This window comes from Ailuropoda melanoleuca, chromosome 18 (assembly GCF_002007445.2).
Source record: "Ailuropoda melanoleuca isolate Jingjing chromosome 18, ASM200744v2, whole genome shotgun sequence".
In the NCBI taxonomy this organism is placed as follows: domain Eukaryota; kingdom Metazoa; phylum Chordata; class Mammalia; order Carnivora; family Ursidae; genus Ailuropoda; species Ailuropoda melanoleuca.
In genome coordinates, this window is record NC_048235.1 from 25,907,457 (window position 1) to 25,929,560 (window position 22,104).

Genomic DNA, 22,104 nt, shown 5'->3' on the forward strand with positions numbered 1-22,104 from the left:
TGGTGACCCGGCTTGGATGGTTTTATTGAGAATGGAGAGAAGGGGATAGATTCAAAATGCATTTAATAGATCAATTGAGTCAGCAGAATTTGGTGTGATGATGAGAGCCATGTGTCAAGTTTCATTCCTGTGTTGTTGCCATCACCAACAGGGGTGAAAACCACTGAAGAGAAGGAGCAAGCTTTGGAGCTGAGGAGTCACAGTTGATTTTAGACATGTTGAAGGAGGGCTGTCGTATAGCGAGGTGGAGGTGGCCAGGCAGCAGTTCAATATCCAGGCTGTAGCTCAGAGGACAGTTTTTGTTAGAGATAAAGAACTGGGATTAAGAATTTTGAGGAACTCTTCGTACTTCATGTTTGCATGGTGGAAGGGACAGCAAAGGAGTTGCCAGCCGTTGGCATAGAAGGCAATTAGGAAATACAGTGTGTGGAAAGCCAAGAGAAGAGCATGCTTCACGTGGGAGGAGTTATCAACCTGTTTTAAGTCCTGCTGAGAGTTTGAGAAACTGAGGATTTAGAATTAATCATCAGTTTTGGCAACGTGGCAACCATTTGTAACCTTTTACTCCATCAGCTTTGGTGAATTGGGTGACAAAAGTGTCTCGGGGAGAGAGTAGTTATTTGGGGCATGTGCCATTAAAACAGAAAAGGGTCCACAGGCTTTGAGAACATGAAGGTGCTATAAGTAGATCAAGAATGGAGTAGTGGAGTGCTGTGAGTGGAAATCAAGGTGAACAGAGGAATTATTAGATCTAAGGAACATGAGAAAGTATGTGTAAACAACTTCATTTTTAGACGATTGGTTTGGAAAGGGGATATTCATTCATTCATATAACATATTTGATGGGTGTTTATTATGAGTCGGGCACAGTTTCACTTGTGGGGGAAGTGCAGTGAACACAGGAGATCAAGTGCCTTCACTTCATTTCACAGGAATGAGTGAATGAGCCATGTAAATACCTGAGGGAAGAATGTAGCAGGCATCGGGGAAAGAGCTAAGTGTCTGAGGGTGATTCTTTGCCTTATTTGAGGAGCAGTGAGGATAACTGAAGCAAAATGAGTAAGGGTCAGAGTGGGAGGAAGTGAGGATAGAAAAGGAGCTTGGGCCAGGTTATTTAGGGCCTTATAGGTGGTGACTATGGCTTCATATTTTATTAATTACGAAAAATACAAAGTAGAGTGATGGGAAACCCTTAGAGGGTTTGGAGCAGGAGAATGACATGATTAAATTTTAATTTAAAAGTATTTTTTTGGCTGCTATAAAAGGGCAAGTGTTCAGGCAGGGAAGTCTGTTAGGCTACTATAGTAGTCCCAGGAGGAGATAACAATTGTTTGGATTAGGCTGGTAGCAGTAGAGATGGTGAGAAGTGGTAGATTGTGTATATGTTTTGAAGGTATATATTGTAAAGGATTTGCCAGTGAATTCTCCATGAAGGGTGAGATGTGGAGACAGAGAGGACGATCAGGATATTTTGGTTGGATCGGGTGACTGAATGGAAGGATCAGTTATGGTGGAAAGGTTATAAAAAAGTGGGGTTGTGTGAGAAAAATCTAGATTTCAGTTTTGGATATGCTAAATTTTAGATGCTTATTGATATCCAAGAAGATACCACTGTGGACACGTGATTCTGGAGTTAAGGGGAACGTTTGAGGTTGGGGATGTAACTTTGGGCAACGTCGAGATACACATGGCAGTTAAAGCAGTGAAAGGAGATGAGATGAAAGAGGGAGTGACTGGAATAAAGAGCAGAGGAGGCCCAAGTATTGATGTTGAGGGCACACTGACATTTAGAGATCAGGGAGATGAGAACGTGGTGAAGAGGGCCCTAGAAGGGGTAGTAGTGAAAGATGGAGTGCTGAGAGGAGGAGGAAGTTATCAAATATTTTAAATAGCTGAGTATCTGAGGGAGATGAACTAGACCTGACGATTAGATTTGACAACATGGAGGCCACGGGTAACCTTTCTCAAAGCAGCCATGCTGTATTGGTAGGGGTGAAGGCTTGATTGGAGTCAGCATAGGGAAAATGGGAGTTGAAAATTTGAGACTGTGCGTGTGGACAACTCTTTCATGGAATTTTGCTGTAAATGAGAGTAGTTCTGTAAGCACAGACTAATTAGCAGATTGGGGGTGGGAAGATGAGGTAGATTTCTTTTTCTATTTTCTTAGTGTAATGAGGGGTGAGGTTATTCCCTGAGTAAAAGGAGGAGCAAGCAGATGTTAGAGGGTTGGCGAGAAAGAAGGAGGTATGAAATAGTCATCTTGATAGTAGGAAAGTGGGAAATATAGAATATTTAACAGTCCCTACTGAGGGTTCCTTTAAGATCTGTGTCATGAATTTAAAGCAAGCTGAGTCATCTTGGCTGTGTTTTATCTTCAGCTATAGTCAACTCTTTGAGTATAGGCATCAAGTAGGTAAAAAATTTGGGTTTAATTAGAGTAGGGGTTTTCCTAGATAAAAAGTACCATGGAGGGAGGAAGGAACAAAAGAGGTCAGAGTCCATACAACGGAATGATTATTATAAAATGGCAAGAAAGGAAAAAAGACATGGTGGGGAGTGGGAGTGGGAAGGATAAGGTGTGTGGAAAAGGTGATAGGATCAGTGAATTTGGTTCTGAAATTGTGAAAGAACAGTCGTATTGGGGAGGGCATCCTGGAAAGCAAGCCAGCATACTGGTGTTCAGAAGATAGAATGCTTACAATTAAAGTTTGGAAGTAGTGCCTTTATTGGCAATTATAAGGTGAAATGACTCTAGGAATGGGTGGCTGAGGTCAGCTGAGGAAAAGATTGTTGAAAATGGAAGGATCAAAGCACTGAAAATGAAAAGGCCACATGTTAGGTGGAATTATCATGGGAGTAGTAGTGAAGGGCAAGACAGTGAACCGGGCAGTAAAATCTTCAATGAATGAAAGGATGTGATTTTGAGGTCACAAATGCAGCAGTCAGGAATAGCAGATGGTACAATCCTATGTCAATGCTTCAGAGGAGCTGGACTTTTGGAGGACAAGAGAAAATGGTGATGAGCTATAAGAGACTCTAAGCAAGGGGAAGGGTTTGAGGAAGGAGGGCAGGTGTGGTGTAGATGGAGAAGAATGTACCAGACAGAATAAAGTTGAGCGTTTGGAAGATGATTGCTGATTGGAAAGGCTTGCATTTTGTTTTGGTCATGACTGGTAAGATTGGAAGTGAGGCATGGCTGTTGACTCAGGTTATGTTTACCAAATTATGTTTCATAACTAATATTTTGAGATAGTGTAGATGGGTTCAGATTCTAATTTCTGCCATTTTCTGCTTAGCTTGATAACCACTGGTTATAGTATATATGATGTAGATCATTTGGAATTTATTCTAAAATTCAAGTAACAAAAATCTAAAAGGGAAGTAAAATGATTAAGGTGATAAGGAGATAGAATAAGGAAGTTCTTTTGTTGGAACTCGCTTAAGGAAAGAAATTGAAAATGTGAGCCCTAATACTGTTTAAATAAATGGCTAAATAAATCCCTTTGCTTTGTGGTTTGAAAATTGACATTGATTCTTTTTGTCCAGAGGAGGAAATGCTACCTAGTGATGTGAAGAAACGATTGACTTCAATCTCTGAGGATATGATGGATCTGGCTGAGTGTCTTCCTGACACTTTGAAAAAATTGGAAGATCCACAGAGGTTAATATTATCTGGTTTTTTTTTTTGTTTTTGTTTTTGTTTTTTTTTACCAATTCTGTTTGTTCTTATTGCACTTTCCTATTTATATAGAATTACTGTTAATTAAGGGAGACTCATAGAAATTATTTTTAAACATTTTTATTTAAATTCAATCTAGTTAACATGTACTGTACTGTTAGTTTCAATGCTCATTACATTATGTTCCCTCCTTAATACCTATCACCCAATGACTCCATCCCCCCACTCACCTCCCCTCCAGCAACCTTCAGTTTGTTTCCTATAGTTAAGAGTCTCTTATGGTTTGCCTCACTCTGTTTTTGTCTTATTTTATTTTTCCTTCCTTCCCCTATGTTCATCTGTTTTGTTTCTTAAATTCCATATATGAGTGAAATCATAGGGTATTTGTCTTTCTCTGACTGACTTATTTTGCTTAGCATAATACCCTCTAGTTCCATGCAGGTCACTGCAAATGGCAAGATTTCATTCTTTTTGATGGCTGGGAAATATTCCATTGTATATATATACCATATCTTCTTTATCTGTTCATAAATCGGTGGACATCTGGGCTCTTTCCATATTTTGGCTGTTGTGGACATTGCTGCTATAATCATTGGGGTGCATGTGTCCCTTCGAATCACTATGTTTGTATCCTTTGGATAAACACCTAGTAGTGCAACTGCTGGGTTGTAGGGTAGTTCTATTTTTAACTTTTTGAGAAACCTCCATACTGTTTTCAGAGTGGCTGAATTAGTTTGCATTCCCACCAATAGTGTAAGAGGTTCTCCGTTCTCTGCAATCTTGCCAACATCTGTCGTCTCCTGAGTTGTTCAATTTAGCCATTATGACAGATGTGAAGTGGTATCTCATTGTGGTTTTGATTTGTATTTCCCTGATGCCTCATGACATTGAACATTTTTTCTTGTGTCTGTTGGCCATTTGTATGTCTTCTCTGGAGAAATGTCAGTTATGTCTTCTCCCCATTTCTTGACTGGATTTTTTTTTTTTTAATGTTGGGTTTGATAAGTTCTTTATGTATTTTGGATACTAACCCTTTGTCTGATAAGTCAGTACCTTCTCCCATTCCATAGGTCGCCTTTTAGTTTTGTTCACTGTTTCCTTTGCTATGTAAAAGCTTTTTATCCTGATGAAGTCCCATAGTTCATATTTGCTTTTGTTTCCCTTACCTTTGGAGACATGTCTAGCAAGAAGTTGCTGCAGCCAAGGTCAAAGAGGTTGCTGCCTGCGTTCTCTACGATTTTGATGGATTCCTCTGTCACATTTAGGTCTTTCATCCATTTTGAGTTTATTTTTGTGTGTGGTGTAAGAAAGTGGTCCAGTTTCATTCTTCTGCATGTGGCTGTCCAATTTTCCCAACACCATTTGTTGAAGAGACTTTTTTCCCATAGGATATTCTTCCCTACTTTGTCAAAAATTAGTTGACCATTGAGTAGAGGGTCCATTTCTGGATTCTCTATTCTGTTATATTAATCTACATGTCTGTTTTTGTGCAAGTACATACTGTCTTGATGATTAAAGCTTTGTGATAGAGCTTGAGGTCTGGAATTGTGATGCCTCCAGCTTTGACTTTCTTTTTCAACATTACTTTGGCTACTCAGGCTCTTTCCTGGTTCCATACAAATTTTAGGATTCTTTGTTCCAGCTCTGTGAAAAATGTTAATGGTATTTTGATAGGTATTGCATTAAACGTGTAGATTCCTTTGGGTACTATAGACATTTTCACAATATTTGTTCTTCCAATCCATAAGCATGAATGTTTTTCCATTTATTTTTTATTTTTTTATTTTTTTATAATAATTTTTTATTATGTTATGTTAGTCACCATACAGTATAGCCTTGTTAATCACCATACAGTACATCCCCAGATTCCGATGTAAAGTTTGATGCTTCATTAGTTGCGTATAACACCCAGTGCACCATGCAATATGTGCCCTCCTTAATACCCATCACCGGCCTATCCCAATCCCCCACTGCCCCCTCCACTCTGAAGTTCTCAGTTTGTTTCCCAGAGTCCATAGTCTCTCATGGTTCATTCCCCCTTCTGTTTACCCCCCCATTCTTCTCTTCATTCTCCTACTGATCTTCCTATTTCTTATGTTCCATAAATGAGTGAAACCATATGATAATTGTCCTTCTCTGTTTGACTTATTTCACTTAGCATAGTCTCCTCCAGTCCCATCCATGTTGCAGCAAATGTTGTGTAATCGTTCTTTCTGATGGCTGAGTAATATTCCATTGTATATATGGACCACAGCTTCTTAATCCAGTCATCTGTTGAAGGGCATCTTGGCTCCATCCACGATTTAGCTATTGTGGACAATGCTGCTATGAACATTGGGGTGCATATGGCCCTTCTTTTCACTACATCTGTATCTTTGGGGTAAATACCCCGTAGTGCAATTGCTGGATCATAGGGTAGCTCAATTTTTAACTTTTTAAGGGACCTCCACACTGTTTTCCAGAGTGGCTGTACCAACTTGCATTCCCACCAACAATGTAGGAGGGATCCCCTTTCTCCACATCCTCTCCAACAATTGTTGTTTCTTGCCTTGTCTATCTTTGCCATTCTAACTGGCGTAAGGTGGTATCTCAGTGTGGTTTTGATTTGAATTTCCCTGATGGCTAATGATTTTGAACATTTTTTCATGTGTCTGTTAGCCATTTGTATGTCTTCATTGGAAAAGTGTCTGTTCATATCTTCTGCCCATTTTATGATTTGTTTATTTGTTTCTCGTGTATTGAGTTTGAGAAGTTCTTTGTAGATCTTGGATACTAGTCTTTTATCTGTAGTGTCATTTGCAAATATCTTCTGCCATTCCATGGCCTGCCTCTTAGTTTTTTTGACTGTTTCCTTGGCTGTGCAGAAGCTTTTTGTGNGACTGTTTCCTTGGCTGTGCAGAAGCTCTTTATCCTGATAAAGTCCCATAAGTTCATTTTATCTTTTATTTCTCTTGCCTTTGGAGATGTGTCGTGAAAAAGGTTGCTCTGGCCGATGTCATAGAAGTTGTTGCCTATGTTCTCCTCTAGAATTTTGATGGATTCCTGTCTCACATTGAGGTCTTTCATCCATTTGGAGTTTATCTTTGTGTATGGTGTGAGAGAGTGGTCAAGTTTCATTCTTTGGCATGTAGCTGTCCAATTTTCCCAGTGCCATTTATTGAAGAGACTGTCTTTTTCCCACTGGATGTTTTTTCCTGCTTTGTCAAAAATTAGTTGCCCAAAGAGCCATGGGTCCATTTCTGGGTTCTCTATTCTGTTCCATTGGTCGATGTGTCTGTTTTTGTGCCAGTACCATGCTGTCTTTGTGATCACAGCTTTGTAGTACAGCTCGAAATNTATAGCTTGAAATCCGGCAATGTGATGCCCCCAGCTTTGTTTTTCCTTTTCAACAATTCCTTGGCGATTCGGGGCCTTTTCTGGTTCCACACAAATTTAAGGGCTGTTTGTTACAGTTCTTTGAAAAATGTCATTGGTATTTTGATCGGGATGGCATTGAAAGTGTAGATTGCTCTGGGTAGCATAGACATTTTGACTGTGTTTATTCCTCCGATCCATGAGCATGGAATATTTTTCCATCTTTTTATGTCTTCTTCAATGTCTTTCAGGAGTGATTTGTAGTTTCTAGAATATAGATCCTTTACGTCTCTGGTTAAGTTAATTCTGAGATAAACGTATAATTTTTGGTACTGTTGTAAATGGAATGGATTCCCTAATTTCTCTTCAGTCTCATTGTTTGTGTATAGAAATGCAACTGATTTCTGCGCATTGATTTTGTATCCCGCCACATTACTGAATTGCTCTATGAGTTCTAGTAGTTTGGGGGTGGAGTCTTTTGGGTTTTCCATATAGAGTATCCTGTCATCTGCGAAGAGAGACTGTTTGACTTCTTCTTTGCCAGTTTGGATACCTTTTATCCCTTTTTGTTGTCTGATTGCTGTTGCAAGGACTTCTTGTACTATGTTGAATAATAATGGCGAGAGTGGGCATCCTTGTCGTGTTCCTGATCTTAAGGGAAAGGCTTTCAGCTTTTCCCCATTGAGAATGATATTCGCTGTAGGCTTTTCATAGATGTTTTTTATGAAATTGAGGAATGTACCCTCTATCCCTACACTCTGAAGGGTTTTAATCAGGAAAGGATGCTGTATTTTGTCAAATGCTTTTTCTGCATCAATTGAGAAGATCATATGGTTCTTGACTCTTTTCTTGTTGATATGATCTATCACACTGATTGATTTGCAAATGTTGAACTACCCTTGCATCCCAGGGCTGAATCCCACTTGGTCTTGATGGATAATCCTTTTAATGTACTGTTGGATCCTATTAGGTAGGATCTTGTTGAGTATTTTGGGCTTTTTCTGCATCAATTGAGAAGATCATATGGTTCTTGACTCTTTTCTTGTTGATATGATCTATCACACTGATTGATTTGCAAATGTTGAACTACCCTTGCATCCCAGGGCTGAATCCCACTTGGTCTTGATGGATAATCCTTTTAATGTACTGTTGGATCCTATTAGGTAGGATCTTGTTGAGTATTTTGGGGTCCATATTCATCAGGGAAATCAGTCTGTAATTCTCCTTTTTGATGGGGTCTTTGCCTGGTTTGGGGATCAAGGTAATGCTGGCCTCATAGAATGAGTTTGGTCGTTTTCCTTCCATTTCTATTTTTTGAAACAGCTTCAGGAGAATAGGTATTATTTCTTCTTTGAATGTTGGGTAGAATTCCCCGGAAAAACCGTCAGGCCCTGGACTTTTGTTTTGGGGAGGTTTTTGATCACTGCTTCAATTTCTTCCTAATTAATCGGTCTGTTTAAATAATCAGTTTCTTCCTGGTTCAGTCTTGGTAGTTTATAGGTTTCCAGGAAGGCATCCATTTCTTCCAGGCTGTTTAATTTATTGGCATAAAGCTGTTGATAAAAGTTTCTAATGATCTCTCCTATTTCATTGGTGTTGGTCGTGATCTCTCCCCTTTCATTCATAATTTTATTAATTTGGGTCCTTTCTCTATTCTTTTGAATAAGTCTGGCCAGTGTTTAATCGATCTTATTTATTCTTTCAAAGAACCAGGTTCTAGTTCTGTTGATCTGCTCTACTGTGTTCCTCGTTTCTAATTCATTGATCTCTGCTCTAATCTTGATCACCTGCCTTCTGGTGCATGGATTAGGCCTGTTCTTCTGTTCTAGCTCCAGCTTCTTGAGGTGAGAATATAAAAACTGCATTTTAGATTTTTCTGTTCTTTTGAGTGAGGCTTGGATGACTATGTATTTTCCCCTTAGGACTGCCTTTGCAGTGTCCCATAGGTTTTGGACTGATATGTTTTCATTTTCGTTGGTCTCCAAAAATTGTTTAATCTCATTCTTAATTCCCTGGTTTACCCAATCATTCTTGAGCAGGATAGTTCTTAGTTTCCAAGTGTTTGAGTTTCCAAGTGTTGAGTGTTTTTCCTTGTGATTGTGTTCCAGTTTCAAAGCACTGTGGTCTGAGAATATGAGGGGAATAATCTCAGTCTTTTGGTATTGGCTGAGACCTGTTTTGTGACCCAGTATATGGTCTATTCTGGAGAAAGTTCCATGTGCATTTAAAAAGAATGAGTATTCTGTTTTTCTGGGGTGTAGTGTTGTGTATATACCTCTGAGGTCCATCTGGTCCAATATGTCATTCATAACTCTTGTTTCTTTGTTGATTTTCTCCTTAGGTGATCTGTCTGTTGCTGATAGGGGAGTGTTGAGGTCCTCTACTCTTAAGGTATTATTATCTATATGTCTCTTTATTCTGGTTAAGAGTTGGCTTGTGTATCTAGCTGCTCCCCTGTTGGGGGCATAGATATTTATAATTGTCATATCCACTTGTTGGATACATCCTTTAAGAATAATATAGTGGTCTTCTGTATCTCTAACTGGAGTCTTTAGTTTAAAATCTAACCTGTCTGATATGAGAATTGCTACCCCAGCTTTCTTTTGAGGTCCATTGGCATGAAAAATGATTTTCCATCCTTTTACTTTCAGTCTGGATATATCTTTAGGTCAAGATGAGTCTCTTGTAGACAGTAAATGGATGGGTCATGTCTTTTTATCCAGTCTGCAACCCTGTGGCGTTTTATGGGAGCACTCTCATTCACATTGAGAGTGATTATTGAGAGATATGATTTTAATGATGTCATGTTGCCTGTGAAGTCTTTGTTTCTATAGATTGTAAATTTCTGTTCTGTATCACTCTTGGGGCCTTTTTACTTTTATAGACCCCCCCCCTTGATATCTCCTGTAGGACTGTTTTGGTGGTTACGAATTCAGTCAGTTTCTGCTGATCCTGGAATTTCCTTATATCTCCCCATCAATTCTGAATGACAGCCTTGCTGGATAAAGGATCCTTGGCTGCATGTTCTTCTCAGATAGAGCTTTGAAAATACGCTGCCAACCCTTCCTATCCTGCCAGGTCTCTGTAGACAGGTCTGACGTTATTCTGATATTTTTACCTCTGTACGGAAGGATTTTCTTTCCCCTGGCCGCTTTCAATACTGTATCCTTGGATCTAATGTTTGCGAATTGCACTATGACGTGATGTGGTGTAGGTCTGTGGTCATTGACCTTTGGAGGCGTCCTCTCTGCCTCTTGGACACAAATGCTTGTTTCCTTTGTCAGATTAGGGAAGTTCTCAGCTATAATTTGTTCAAATATCTCTTCTAGACTTCTCTCTTTCTCCACCCCCTCGGGGATGCCGATGATTCTGACACTGGAATGTTTCATTGAGTCAGTAATCTCCCGTAATCTACATTCTTGAGATTGGATTTTTTTGAGCCAAGTTTCCGTTTTTACTTTCTCTTCTACCATCCCATTTTCCAATTCACTAATTCGTTCTTCTGCCTCATTTACCCTGGCCGCCAGAGCGTCTAGTTTATACTGCATTTGATTCGTAGCATTTTTAATTTCTGCGAGATTTGCTCTCATTTCCACCCTTAGAGATTCTATATTCTCGTTACTATTTTTTTCAAGCCTACGCATCATCTTGACCATTGTTACTCTGAACTCCATTTCTGACAATTTGGTTATATCCAGATCCATCAGTTCTGTGGCAGAGGCTACGGTCTCTGTGTCCTTTCTTTGCTGAGCGTTCCCCTCCGTGTCATTCTGATGAGGAGAGGTTGTGGGGATGCCCAGAGCCCAAATTATTGACCAGGGCCCAGGCAGTGTGCACGTGTTTTGTAGGGACCTTAGGGATGTGGGCTTCTTGATTTTTCAGCCTGCCTTCTGGAGGAGGGGCCTGCCGTGCTGATATTCAGGTAACCTTGTTTGGGTAGAGTCTCCCTGTCCCCTGTGAGAGGGGCTGGGGATGGGCACAATGTGAACCTGTATTTCCGGGCTTTTGTTCTCTGGCTGCTTTCCCTGGAGGTTTTCTGTGACTCTTCTGAGAGTCAGAGCAGCAGTGGCCGTATCCTAGCCTCTGTCTCAGAATAGAAAGATCACAGTCCGCTCTCCACTGAGTTCTCCTGGCCACTTTAACTCTGTTTCTGTCGGTGCTGCTAAAAACCTAGCAGTGTCCCAGGTTGAGCGCCCCACAGCCGCTCTCCCAGCTCTCGCTTCCAGGGCTGGCACATTTCTGTCCTTTGTGCCTCTAACACCCCCAGATGCCCCCGGTTCCCACATGTGCTCCCAAACTCCCTGTTTCAGTGTGGTATACGTGCGCTCTGGAGCTCCAGTTTTCAGACTAGGCGCACGCGCATTTCCAGGCTCATGGTCTCAGTCTCCTTTCTCGCAGGTGCCAGTCCCAGAGTCTGGCTGCCTCCCCAGCGTAGGTGCCTCCTGCTTCCCGGTGCCCGAGCGCGGTGGCTCCCTCCCCCTTCCGTTTATCTTCCGATATCTGTGTGCGGATTCATGGCTTCCCGCTTCGTACCTTAATACTCAGCGCTGGAGATGTTCATTTGTAGAGATCCAGATGTATCTTCCTGTGTTGCAGGCTGATTTCGTGGGTGTTCCGGATGGTCCGGTTGATATCCAGCTCGACTCGGGACCAGCTGAAAAAGGGGTCCCCTACTCCTCCGCCATCTTTTCTCCCTCTGTTTTTCCATTTTTTTATGTATTCCTCAATTTCTTTCTTAAGTGTTGTATAGTTTTCGGAGTATAGATCCTTTAGCTCTTTGGTTAGGTTTATTCCTAGGTATCTTATGGTTTTTGGTACAATTGTAAATGGGATAGATTCCTTTATTTCTCTTTTTTTCTACCTCATTGTTAGTGTATAGAAATGCAGTTGACTTCTATGCATTGATTTTATATCCTATGACTTTGCCGAATTCCTGTATCAGTTCTAGCAGTTTTTGGGTGGAGTCTTTTGGGTTTTCTACATACGGTATCATGTTGTCTTGCAAAGAGTGAAAGTTTGACTTCTTTGCTGATTTGGATCCCTTTTATTTCTTTTTGTTGTCTGATTGTGAAGCTAGGACTTCCAGTACTATGTTAAATAACTGTGGTGAGAGTGGACATCCCTGTCGTCTTCTTGACCTTAGCGGAAAAGCTCTGTTTTTCCTTGTTGTGGATGGTATCTGTTGTGGGTATTTTGTATGTGGTTTTTATGATATTGAGGTACATTCCCTCTATCCCTATACAGTGGAGTTTTTTTATCAAGAAAGGATGTTGTATTTTGTCAAATGCTTTTTCTGCATTTGTTGAGAGGATCATGTGGTTCTTGTTCTTTCTTCTGTTAATGTGGTGTATCACATTGACTGATTTGTGGATGTTGAACCACCCCTGGGGCCCAGGAATAAATACCACGTGGTCATGGTGAATATCCTTTTAATGTACTGTTGGATCCTATTTGTATTTTGGTGAGAATTTTTGCATCTGTGTTCATCACGGATATTGGTCTGTAAATCTCCTTTTTAGTAGGGTCTTTGTCTGGTTTTGGGATCAAGGTGATAGTGGCCTTATAGAATGAGTTTGTAAGTTTTCCTTCCATTTCTATTTTTTGAAATAGTTTCAGAAGAATAGGTGTTCTTTAAGTGTTTGGTAGAATTCCCCTGGGAAACCACCTGTCCCCATACTCTTGTTTTGGGGAGACTTTTGATTACTGATTCAGTTTTCTTTCTGGTTATAGTTTTGTTCAGGTTTTCTGTTTCTTCCTGTTTCAGTTTTGGTAGTTTATATGTTTCTAGGAATTTATCCATTTCTTCCAGATTGTCTAATTTGTTGGCATATAATTGCTTATAATATTCTCATATAATTGTATTTCTTCGGTGTTGTGATCTCTCCTCTTTCATTTATGATCTTATTTATTTGGGTCCTTTCTCTTTTCTTTTCGCTAAGTCTGGCTAGGGGTTTATCAGTCTTACTAATTCCTGCAAAGAACCAGCTCCTACTTTCATTCATCTGGTCTACTGTGCTTTTGATTTCTCTGTCATTGATTTCTGCTCTAATCTTTATTATTTCTCTTCTCTTGCTGGATTTAGGCTTTATTTGCTGTTCTTTATTCAGCTTCTTTAGGTTAAGTTTAGGTTGTGTATTTGAGACTTTTCTTGTTCTTTGAGGAAGGCCTGTATTGCTATATATTTCCCTCTTAGGACTGCCTTTGCTATGTTCTAAAAGTTTTGAACTGTTGTGTTTTCATTTTCACTTGCTTTTCATGTATTTTTTAAATTCTTCTTTAATTTCCCAGTTGACCCATTCATTCTTTTGTAGGATGTTCTTTAACCTCCATGTATTTGTGGTCCTTCCAGATTTCTTTTTGTGGCTGACTTCATGTTTCATAGTATTGTGGTCTAAAAATATGCGTGATATGATCTCAGTCTTTTTGTACCAGTTGAGACCTGATTTGTAACCCAGTATGTGATCTGTTCTGGAGAATGTTCCACGTACACTGGAAGAGAATGTGTATTCTGCTGCTTTAGGATGAAATGCTCTGTATATGTCTGTTAAGTCCATCTGGTCCAGTGTGACCTTCAAAGCTATTGTTTCCTTGTTGATCTTCTGCTTTGATGATCTGTCCATTGCTGTGAGTGGATTGTTATTTTTCCCTACTATTATTGTATTATTATCAATGAGTTTCTTTAATGTTGTCATTAATTGGCTTATATAATTGGCTGCTTCCAAGTTAGGGGCATAAATATTTACAACTATTAAATCTTTTTGTTGGATGGACTACTTTATTACGATATAATGCCTTTCTTCATCTCTTATTACAGTCTTTGGTTCAAAATCTAATTTGTCTGATGTAAGAATGGCCCTCCAGCTTTCTTTTGATGTCCATTAGCATGATAAATGGTTCTCCACCCCTTCACTTTCAATCTGGTGGTGTTTTCAGGTCTAAAATGAGTCTCTTGTAGGCAACATATTAATGGTTCTTGGTTTTTTTTTTTTTTTTTTAATCCAAGCTGATACCCTGTATCTTTTGATAGGAGCATTTAGTCCATTTACATTCAGAGTAATTATTGAAATATATGAATTTAGTGCCATTGTATTATCTGTAAAGTTGCTGTTCCTGTAGATTGTTCTTTTCTGGTCTTTGTTACTTTTGGGCTCTCTCTCTGCTCATAGGATCCCCTTTAATATCTTTTGCAGGGCTGGTTTAGTGTTCACAAATTCCTTTAGTTTTTATTTGTCCTAGAAACTCTTTATGTCTCCTTCTATTCTGAATGACAGCCTTGCTGGATGAAGTATTCTTGGCTGCATATTCTTCCCGTTTAGCACATTGAGTACATCATGCCAGTCCTTTTTGTCCTGCCAGGTCTCTGTGGACAAGTCTGCTGTCAGCCTCATGAGGGTCGACTGATAGAAGTTTGCTTCAGTACATGCACACAAACTGATTTATAAATTTGAGAAATATCTTTCCAGTTGTTAAATTGCCCATCAAGAAGTTTAAGGCTTTTCTGTCTGCTCTGTAGGATGTTTTATGAACGAAAGCAAAATAAAATTCAGATTTCCACAGAAAGGAAAATATTTTAGATTTAATGTTGTCTTTTTCTTTTGTTTATGGGCAACTCTCATTCAATTATATTCATAGTTTGGTCACCTAAAACTTTTTTTTTTTAAAAGATTTTATTTATTTATTTGACACAGAGAGAGCATAACAGGGGGAGCAGCAGGCAGAGGAGGAGGGAGAAGCAGGCTTGCCTGAGTAGGGAGCCTGATGCAGGGCTTGATCCCAGTACCCTGGGATCATGACCTGAGCTGAAGGCAGATGCTTAATGACTGAGCCATCCAGGCTCCCTGGTCACCTAAGATGTTATACATAAAAACAACTTTTATATTTAGTAGCTTCATTTTTCAGGTTTAATCTGATTATTAAAATGGAATTTTGTGTAATCAATAGGCTATTTATTAGAACAAGAGGTATCCAGCTTTTTTAAAATTTTATTTATTTTTTTAAAGATTTATTTATTCATTTGACCAAAAGAGAGCACAAGCAGTCAGAGTGGCAGGTAGAGGGAGAGGGAGAAGTGGGCTCCCAGGGAGCCTGACATGGGGCTCGATCCCAGGACCCTGAGATCATGACCTGAGCCGAAGGCAGATGCCTAACCGACTGAGCCACCCAGGCGCCCTGACGCATTCAGATTTTAAATGCCATTTTATAGCCAAAGCCCTAGATAATCTGAGATATTTGGATTAATAGACATTGGATTACCAGTGCCTTGTAGCTGACTTTTTGGAACCAGGCCTTGCCCTAGGCCTTAATTGCTGAATGACTTCCTCTAATAGCAGGAATGCTCTTGAACTGTGAATGATTACAATATAGTTATATACTGAGGGAGAAATACTTTGTAGAATGTCAAGCAGTTAGTTGAAATAGAATTCTGATTCTGACAAAATGCAATGTTAGTGTAGTTTTTTGTGTGGGATCTGTGATAAATTTTGATTCTGATATTTCGAGTTATGATATAGAGATTCAGCTCTTTTTCATAGTCCTTTTTCCCCCTAGCAATTTGTTTTAGTTTTTTTTATATAACAGAATTTCTGAAAGACATGACTGTCAATTAGGAATAGGTAACAATAAAGCCATTTTGTATTCAATTTTACATTTTTCCCTCTATTAAAGAAAAATAGTCACTGTTTATGTGATATTTACATGTATTTCAGATTTTTTTCTAGCACTTAAACTATCTGTTGAATATAAATTATGTCTGCTTAATGCATTGCTTTGTAATAACAAAGCTAAATGGGTTTTCTTAAAACTTGAGAATGGGAAATACTGGATTCATTTTTAGTCAAGAACAATCTTGTCAAGTTTCAGTGTCAAACAAGGATTAGTTAAATTTCTTATTTCAGGTTTTTTGTAAGAAGTCTACAGGAATACCTAACTTACCAAATTACACCTCAGAACCAGAGAGGAACAAAAAAAGGCCTCTGAATGCTAAAATACATGTCAGAAGCATGAATTCAAACTCATTTAACTGCATTTCCAGTGGAGTGCATGAGGGCACATTCAGAGCATATTTGCTTCTCATTTATAGATACAGTTTGACAAGCTTAGATATTCAGTTAAAATGAAAACCAGGTATTGATAAGAAATGGTGTGCACGTGACCACAGCTGGAAGTTACAGCTGGCAATCTGTGAAAGAGTGGACAAAAGTATAAAAATTAGTACTGAGAACTTTTAAAATAGAGTAGTTTGAGTTTTGTTACAGAAGAGAGCAGCTTTATGCTTCAGTGGACCTGGAAGCTATTGGATTGTACGGTACTACTTATTGATTTAAATTCATTACACATCTGTTGTATTGCTGTCATGTACTTAACATTCTGTTGGGTGCGGAGGCTTTCTGTAAGCTACTAATAATGCATAATAACAATCCTAAGAAAGAAGGAAAATATATTATGTCTTACCAAAGACAGCCTTTGATATTTTTTAGGGTAAATAGTAATCTTACATGAGACATGTCATTCTCTGTTGTTAGCACAGAGTAAATGGGCCGTTACAGTCTTACCAACATATACGTCACTGTCGCTATGTTTATGTGTTACAACATTCCCATGCATTTAACAATTAAATGGTGCCACATAGCTGTTTCTACTAAAGTATTTATGTACAGTTCTTATATTTGAATATCTGTATATAATACTGACTGTTCTTTATAAGATTTGAAGAATTTTAGAATGTTAGAATCAGTGAGTTTTTCGTTTTGAATTTGATTTTGATTTTGTTTGTATTGATGAAGACTTGTCACCTTACGCTCGAGCCCAACTTTGGTGCAATTTTTAGTGTGGAAAAAAAATCATGAAACGACTCAGCATTTTGACAGTCTGTTCTCATAAGTGATTACTTTTTTATTTGAATCATCAATATAAAACTTTAAAAGTCATACTGGATTTTATTAAGTATTGTTTTCAATACAGAAGAATTGAAAGAGCTAAATGAAAGTGTTAAATAGGAAAAATGTCTCTTTTCTTATCATATTCCCTTTTTTCCCTTAAACTTGTACTTTGATGAAGTAACTAAAAATTGCTTTAATAAACCCTATAACCAACAGATAGTATGCCTTATTTTACACTCTAGTAGTGATTTTCCTTTGCAGTTAACCAGATTTGTTATAAATACCTGTTTAAAGTCACTTAGTTAGGGGCACCTGGGTGGCTCAGTTGGTTAAGTGTCTGCTTTCAGCTCAGGTCAGATCTCAGGGTTCTGGGATAGAGCCCTGCATCAGGTTCCCTGTTCAGCAGGGAGTCTGCTTCTCCTTCTAGCTCTGTCCCTTCTACCCACTCATGCTCTCTCTCTCACTCATGCTCTCTCTCTAATTATTAAAAAAAATCTTGAAAAAGTCACTTAGTTAAAATGCTATATTAGTAACTACGATTAAGGAGTTAAGAAATAAATATTGTGGAGCACCTGGGTGGCTCAGTCGTTAAGTGTCTGCCTTTGGCTTAGGGCGTGATCCCGGCATTATGGGATTGAGCCCCGCATCAGGCTCCTCCACTGGGAGCCTGCTTCTCCTCTCCTACTCCCCCTGCTTGTGTTCCCTCTCTCTCTGGCTGTCTCTATCTCTGTCAAATAAATAAATAAATAAATAAATAAATAAAATCTTTTTAAAAAAAGAAATTAATATCGTATTTATTCATATACAATTTCTCCATATTTTTCTACTTGTTATATTTGTGCACTGATGGGAAGGTTTTTTTTTTTTTCTGTTTCAAAGAATATGTGTCTGGTTTTGTGATTATTGAAGATGCACAACAGCATCATTTTCAAATTATAATATAAATACTCTTATATGTTACAGTTGGGATTAGTAATTGATCGGGAAATTGAATCAGTTAGTTAAAACATGGGATCATAAAAATTTTATTTTAACTTAATAATAGTGTATATTTGTTTCCCAATGTTTTGATATTCATCATGGTTTTTTTCATTAAATATAGGACTGCTCTTTGGAATTCTGCAGAGTGGTTCTTGTTTAAAGCACACCCATAATGTATCATTTGCAATTTCTAGTTTAGTTTCTTTAAAATGGAGTGAAAACTTAAGATTGACTATCGTTAATCAGACAGAACTTTCTTTTAAAAAGGAAATTTGCTGTGTCTTTCAACATGTTCAACTTAAAAAAAAAATTTTTTTTTTGGTGGTCACGTATCATTGATTTGACTTATATTTAATTAAATTAATTACCACAAAAAGTATATCTGGCATAAAGAATTAGTTTGGGACCAAACTACTGACACTTAGAAAGCATATAAATCAACAAGCACATAAGCATGTATGCTTAGTTAAGTGTACAAGTGAATGCAGAAGTTAAGTGTACAAGTTGAATGCAGAAGTACCTTGTGCTGGAGAGTAGCCAACAGCTGTAAGCATATTGTGGGTGTTAGGGATGAAGAATAACTGTAATCCAGTGTGTCCTTTAAATGAAAGTCAATTTAGAAAGCTTGTACTTATTAAGAAACATTACAACTGTGCTGGTAGTTATTGAAGTTAAAGTTGAATTACCCTTTCTTAATTTTTTTAGGATTTCTTTACTATTAAGTGATATTTCAGAAAGTCTGTGCTCATTGAGGAAGATGATACTTGGTTCTACCGAGACCGTTCAGTTATTACCATTGGAAGATCCAACTGCTGATGGAGTGCAACAGAAACAAATTAAAGAACATAAAATTTTTACTAAAGTTAAAGATGAGACATGGGACACAACACTTGATAATTTAATTAAACATGATGAAGGAAATGTACTTCGAAATGAAGTGAGACAAGAAGATTATGGACTTGAAGCTGGATTAGAAGAAGGCAATAAGTTGAAAGAGAACACAGAAAGAATTTGTTTGATGCCGTTAGATATTACAGAACATGAACTCCAGATTTTGGAACAGCAGGCTCAGGAAAAACTTCTTAATGATGTTACTTGCCAATCTCCTGAGGTACTAAAAAAAGAGAACACAAATTTTATTCATTAGTAGGGGTTGGCTGATTTTTTTCTGTGAAAGGGCAGATAGTAAAAATTTTAGGCCTTGCAGATCAATCACACATTTTCTGGTGTTACTATTCAATTCTGTCCAAAAATTTAGTGTGAAAGCAACTATAGACAAATGTAAACAAATGAGCTTGCTTGTGTTTCGATAAAACTTTATTAACAAAAAGAAAAAGTGGGCTGAATTTGGCTTATGAGCTATAGTTTGCTGTTTTTGACTTAGTGTAATAAGCACAACTTAATGGTCTTGTAATGGAAAGATTTTAAAGTGCTAGTACATATTTGTTGAACTTTGCTGTTTTAGCATTTCTCTGATTTTTATGTAATGGATACCTCGGCTTTTTGTGGAATTCCTATATACCTACTAGTGTTAAGTCTTCCAAACTTGATTTTTGGGAGTACTTGTATTTCCTCATACGAGACTTTCTTTACTTAATATTGTGAGAAGTTTCTACTAAACTAATGTTTTTGCTTGGCACTAACCTTTACTATTATCTGGAGAGTCAGTGACCTACATTTTTTTCTTCATAGATTGTTTTGAAACATTCTATATTATCTGTCAACTTCATGTTTAGATTTCTAATTATTATGTTCTGAGTAGTTTGATTTGTGAGGTGGTTTTTCTACTGGCTAAGTTAAGAATATTTTTTGAAATAGTGAAGTTTTATTAGAGAAATCTTTGTGTTTCTTTTATTGTAAAGACAAACCATAAAATGAGACATCATATAGCTGTATTCTTTTTATCTCATTTGTTTTTCATTAGTTTAGGAAATTACCTATGATGCCCATTTTTGGTAGAATTCTATACATTTTATTTTACAATAACTAAGCTTATAGTTTTTAAAATTAAATTTGAAAGCCATTTAATAAGGTTATTTCCCTCTTCAGTTTTCTAATGTCAATCAAAAGTCTTAGTATTTGAGAAATTCTCTGTTTGGTAACTTTATTAGTAATCACTTCTACCAGTATATAAATGCATTTTATTTTAAAATGATTTTCAGACTATTCTCATACCAAACACTTGTAAAACAGATTCCCCTTTTAGGAAATATCTTTTGCTAATGTCTGTATCACCCTTTAACTTTTTAAAAATTTCTTATTAGGTATACCTTTTAAGATGGTATTTTTCATATAATAATACAGAATTATGATCAGGCTTTCATGATCTGATTGTCATCTTATATCCCAATTATTGCCGTTTTTATTGTGTAATAATTAGCAGTTTTTTCTTTACTCATTAAAACCCTATTTAAAAAGTAAAAGAATTTTTTTTCTCTTTGTAAAACTCATCTTAAAATCCTTTTTTAAGGGGCACCTGTGCCTCAGTCAGTTAAGTGTCTGACTCTTGATTTTGGCTCAGGTCATGCTCTCAGGGTTCTGAGATCAGGCTCTGCGTTGGGCTCCATGCTGGGCATAGAGCCTGCTTAAGATTCTCTCTCTCCCTCTGCCCCTCCCCCGCCAATAAATAAATAAATAAATAAAATCCTTTTTTAAGACTTGATTTTTTGCGGACTAATTATGGCTGTGCTTCCTTTTCCGACTTTCAATTTAAAGATTAGACTTTTTTGGGGTCCTTCTACATTTCTTTTATGCAGGGATCCCATGCTGTTGGACACTTGCTTCCTGGGGATTGCCAAATTATTATAAAGTTTTCTCATATCCCAACACTGGCAATAGCTGAATAAATAACTTGTCTGACACTGTTTTTCAAGTATAAATAGATGCTGTTTATAAAATAGTGATCTATTTAAAAGTATTACTACACTCATAGGAGCTTTTTGTGATCTTTTAAAAATTAGTGGATATAAAAGAACAACTGTTCTTCTTGGAATAGAAATAGAATAGAATAGAATTTTTCAACATCTAAAGAGGTTCTTGTACTCACTTTGGGACACATAGTTTGATATTGTGTAACCATTGTTGAACTTGTCACGTTGAACTCTCTGTTAGATTGTGGGCTTTATATCAACTCTGTTTGTCTCTGTTGTCTGTCTTTCCAATTACATTTCTCTTTCTTTCTCTTTTTCTTTCTTTGTTTCTTTGTTTCTGTTTATTCTCCTTCTTTCTCTTCTTCCTTGCTACCCTGTCTTCCTTTCTATCTATGTCTCTTATACCATATAAATATGTATTATAAATTTATCTATTAGAGAAGAAGAGGAAGTTGTCTAAAGATATCTAGTGTATAGGAACTTTATTTTGTAGAAAACAGGATATGGAGTCAATTATATTGGAAAATTAATGTTTGAAATATAATTTTTTAAAGGATTTATCTTCCAAGGATAATGAAGAGGATCTATCTTATGTAATTGAAAGTGATGAAGATTTAGAAATGGAGATGGTTAAGGTATGTTTGAAATTATAGAAATTTACTTCCAGTTCTTTCAAAAAGGACTCTTAATTATGTAAAATATTACAATTCTAAATGTCCCCCCACAATGAGATTAGTATCATTTATGTAACCATTAGATTTTGTTTTCTTTTCATATTTGTTTATATCTTTGTATGGCCTATGAATAATGTTTTAGTAGTAGTATACTAATTTTTACATATTAGAAAACATATTCCTGTCAGGTCGCTTCTTTTAAATCTTTTCCTGGAACGTCAGTAGTGATTTTGCCCTCCGCTGTTGAAATGTTTCTTTTTCTCCCTATCCATGTGTATCCGTTTTTTTGGGAGTTCTGTTGTTATACAGTCAATATTCTTCTTTACTTCTTTTGGTCTTATCTACTATGGATATATTTATTATATATAATTTTCTAATGTTTTTAATTATTTCATTTTCTTCTATTTTATTATCAAAGTTGAAATACTATTTTATAATTAAATATTTTCCACCACTTTACCCAGCCTCCAGTTTCTTTGTCAGGTATGAACCAGGGATGGACAATAAGAAAGAAAAGCTTAAATTTCAAATTAATTGAAAATGAAAAAAACACAAAAGTTCATCATTATTCATGCTTTTTATTCCTCATCTTTAGGTCATGTGATTTTTGTTCTTTTTTTTATGAAATGAGATTAAGTTCCTGATTCTTTGTTTTCAACCAGAGTAGT

At 37.3% G+C, this 22,104-nt stretch overlaps 1 protein-coding gene across 7 annotated transcripts in view; it reads left to right on the top strand.

Annotated features, from left to right (window-relative positions):
* WRN (WRN RecQ like helicase) overlaps positions 1 to 22,104 on the top strand; it is a 144,061-nt gene that overhangs the window by 41,168 nt on the left and 80,789 nt on the right. For all 7 annotated transcript variants that reach the window (XM_034647520.1, XM_034647519.1, XM_034647518.1 and 4 more), the window contains 3 exons: positions 3,547 to 3,661; positions 18,598 to 19,003; positions 21,317 to 21,397. In XM_034647520.1, the coding sequence (XP_034503411.1) occupies positions 3,547 to 3,661; positions 18,598 to 19,003; positions 21,317 to 21,397 (602 nt within the window). The remainder of the gene's footprint in view (positions 1 to 3,546; positions 3,662 to 18,597; positions 19,004 to 21,316; positions 21,398 to 22,104) is intronic.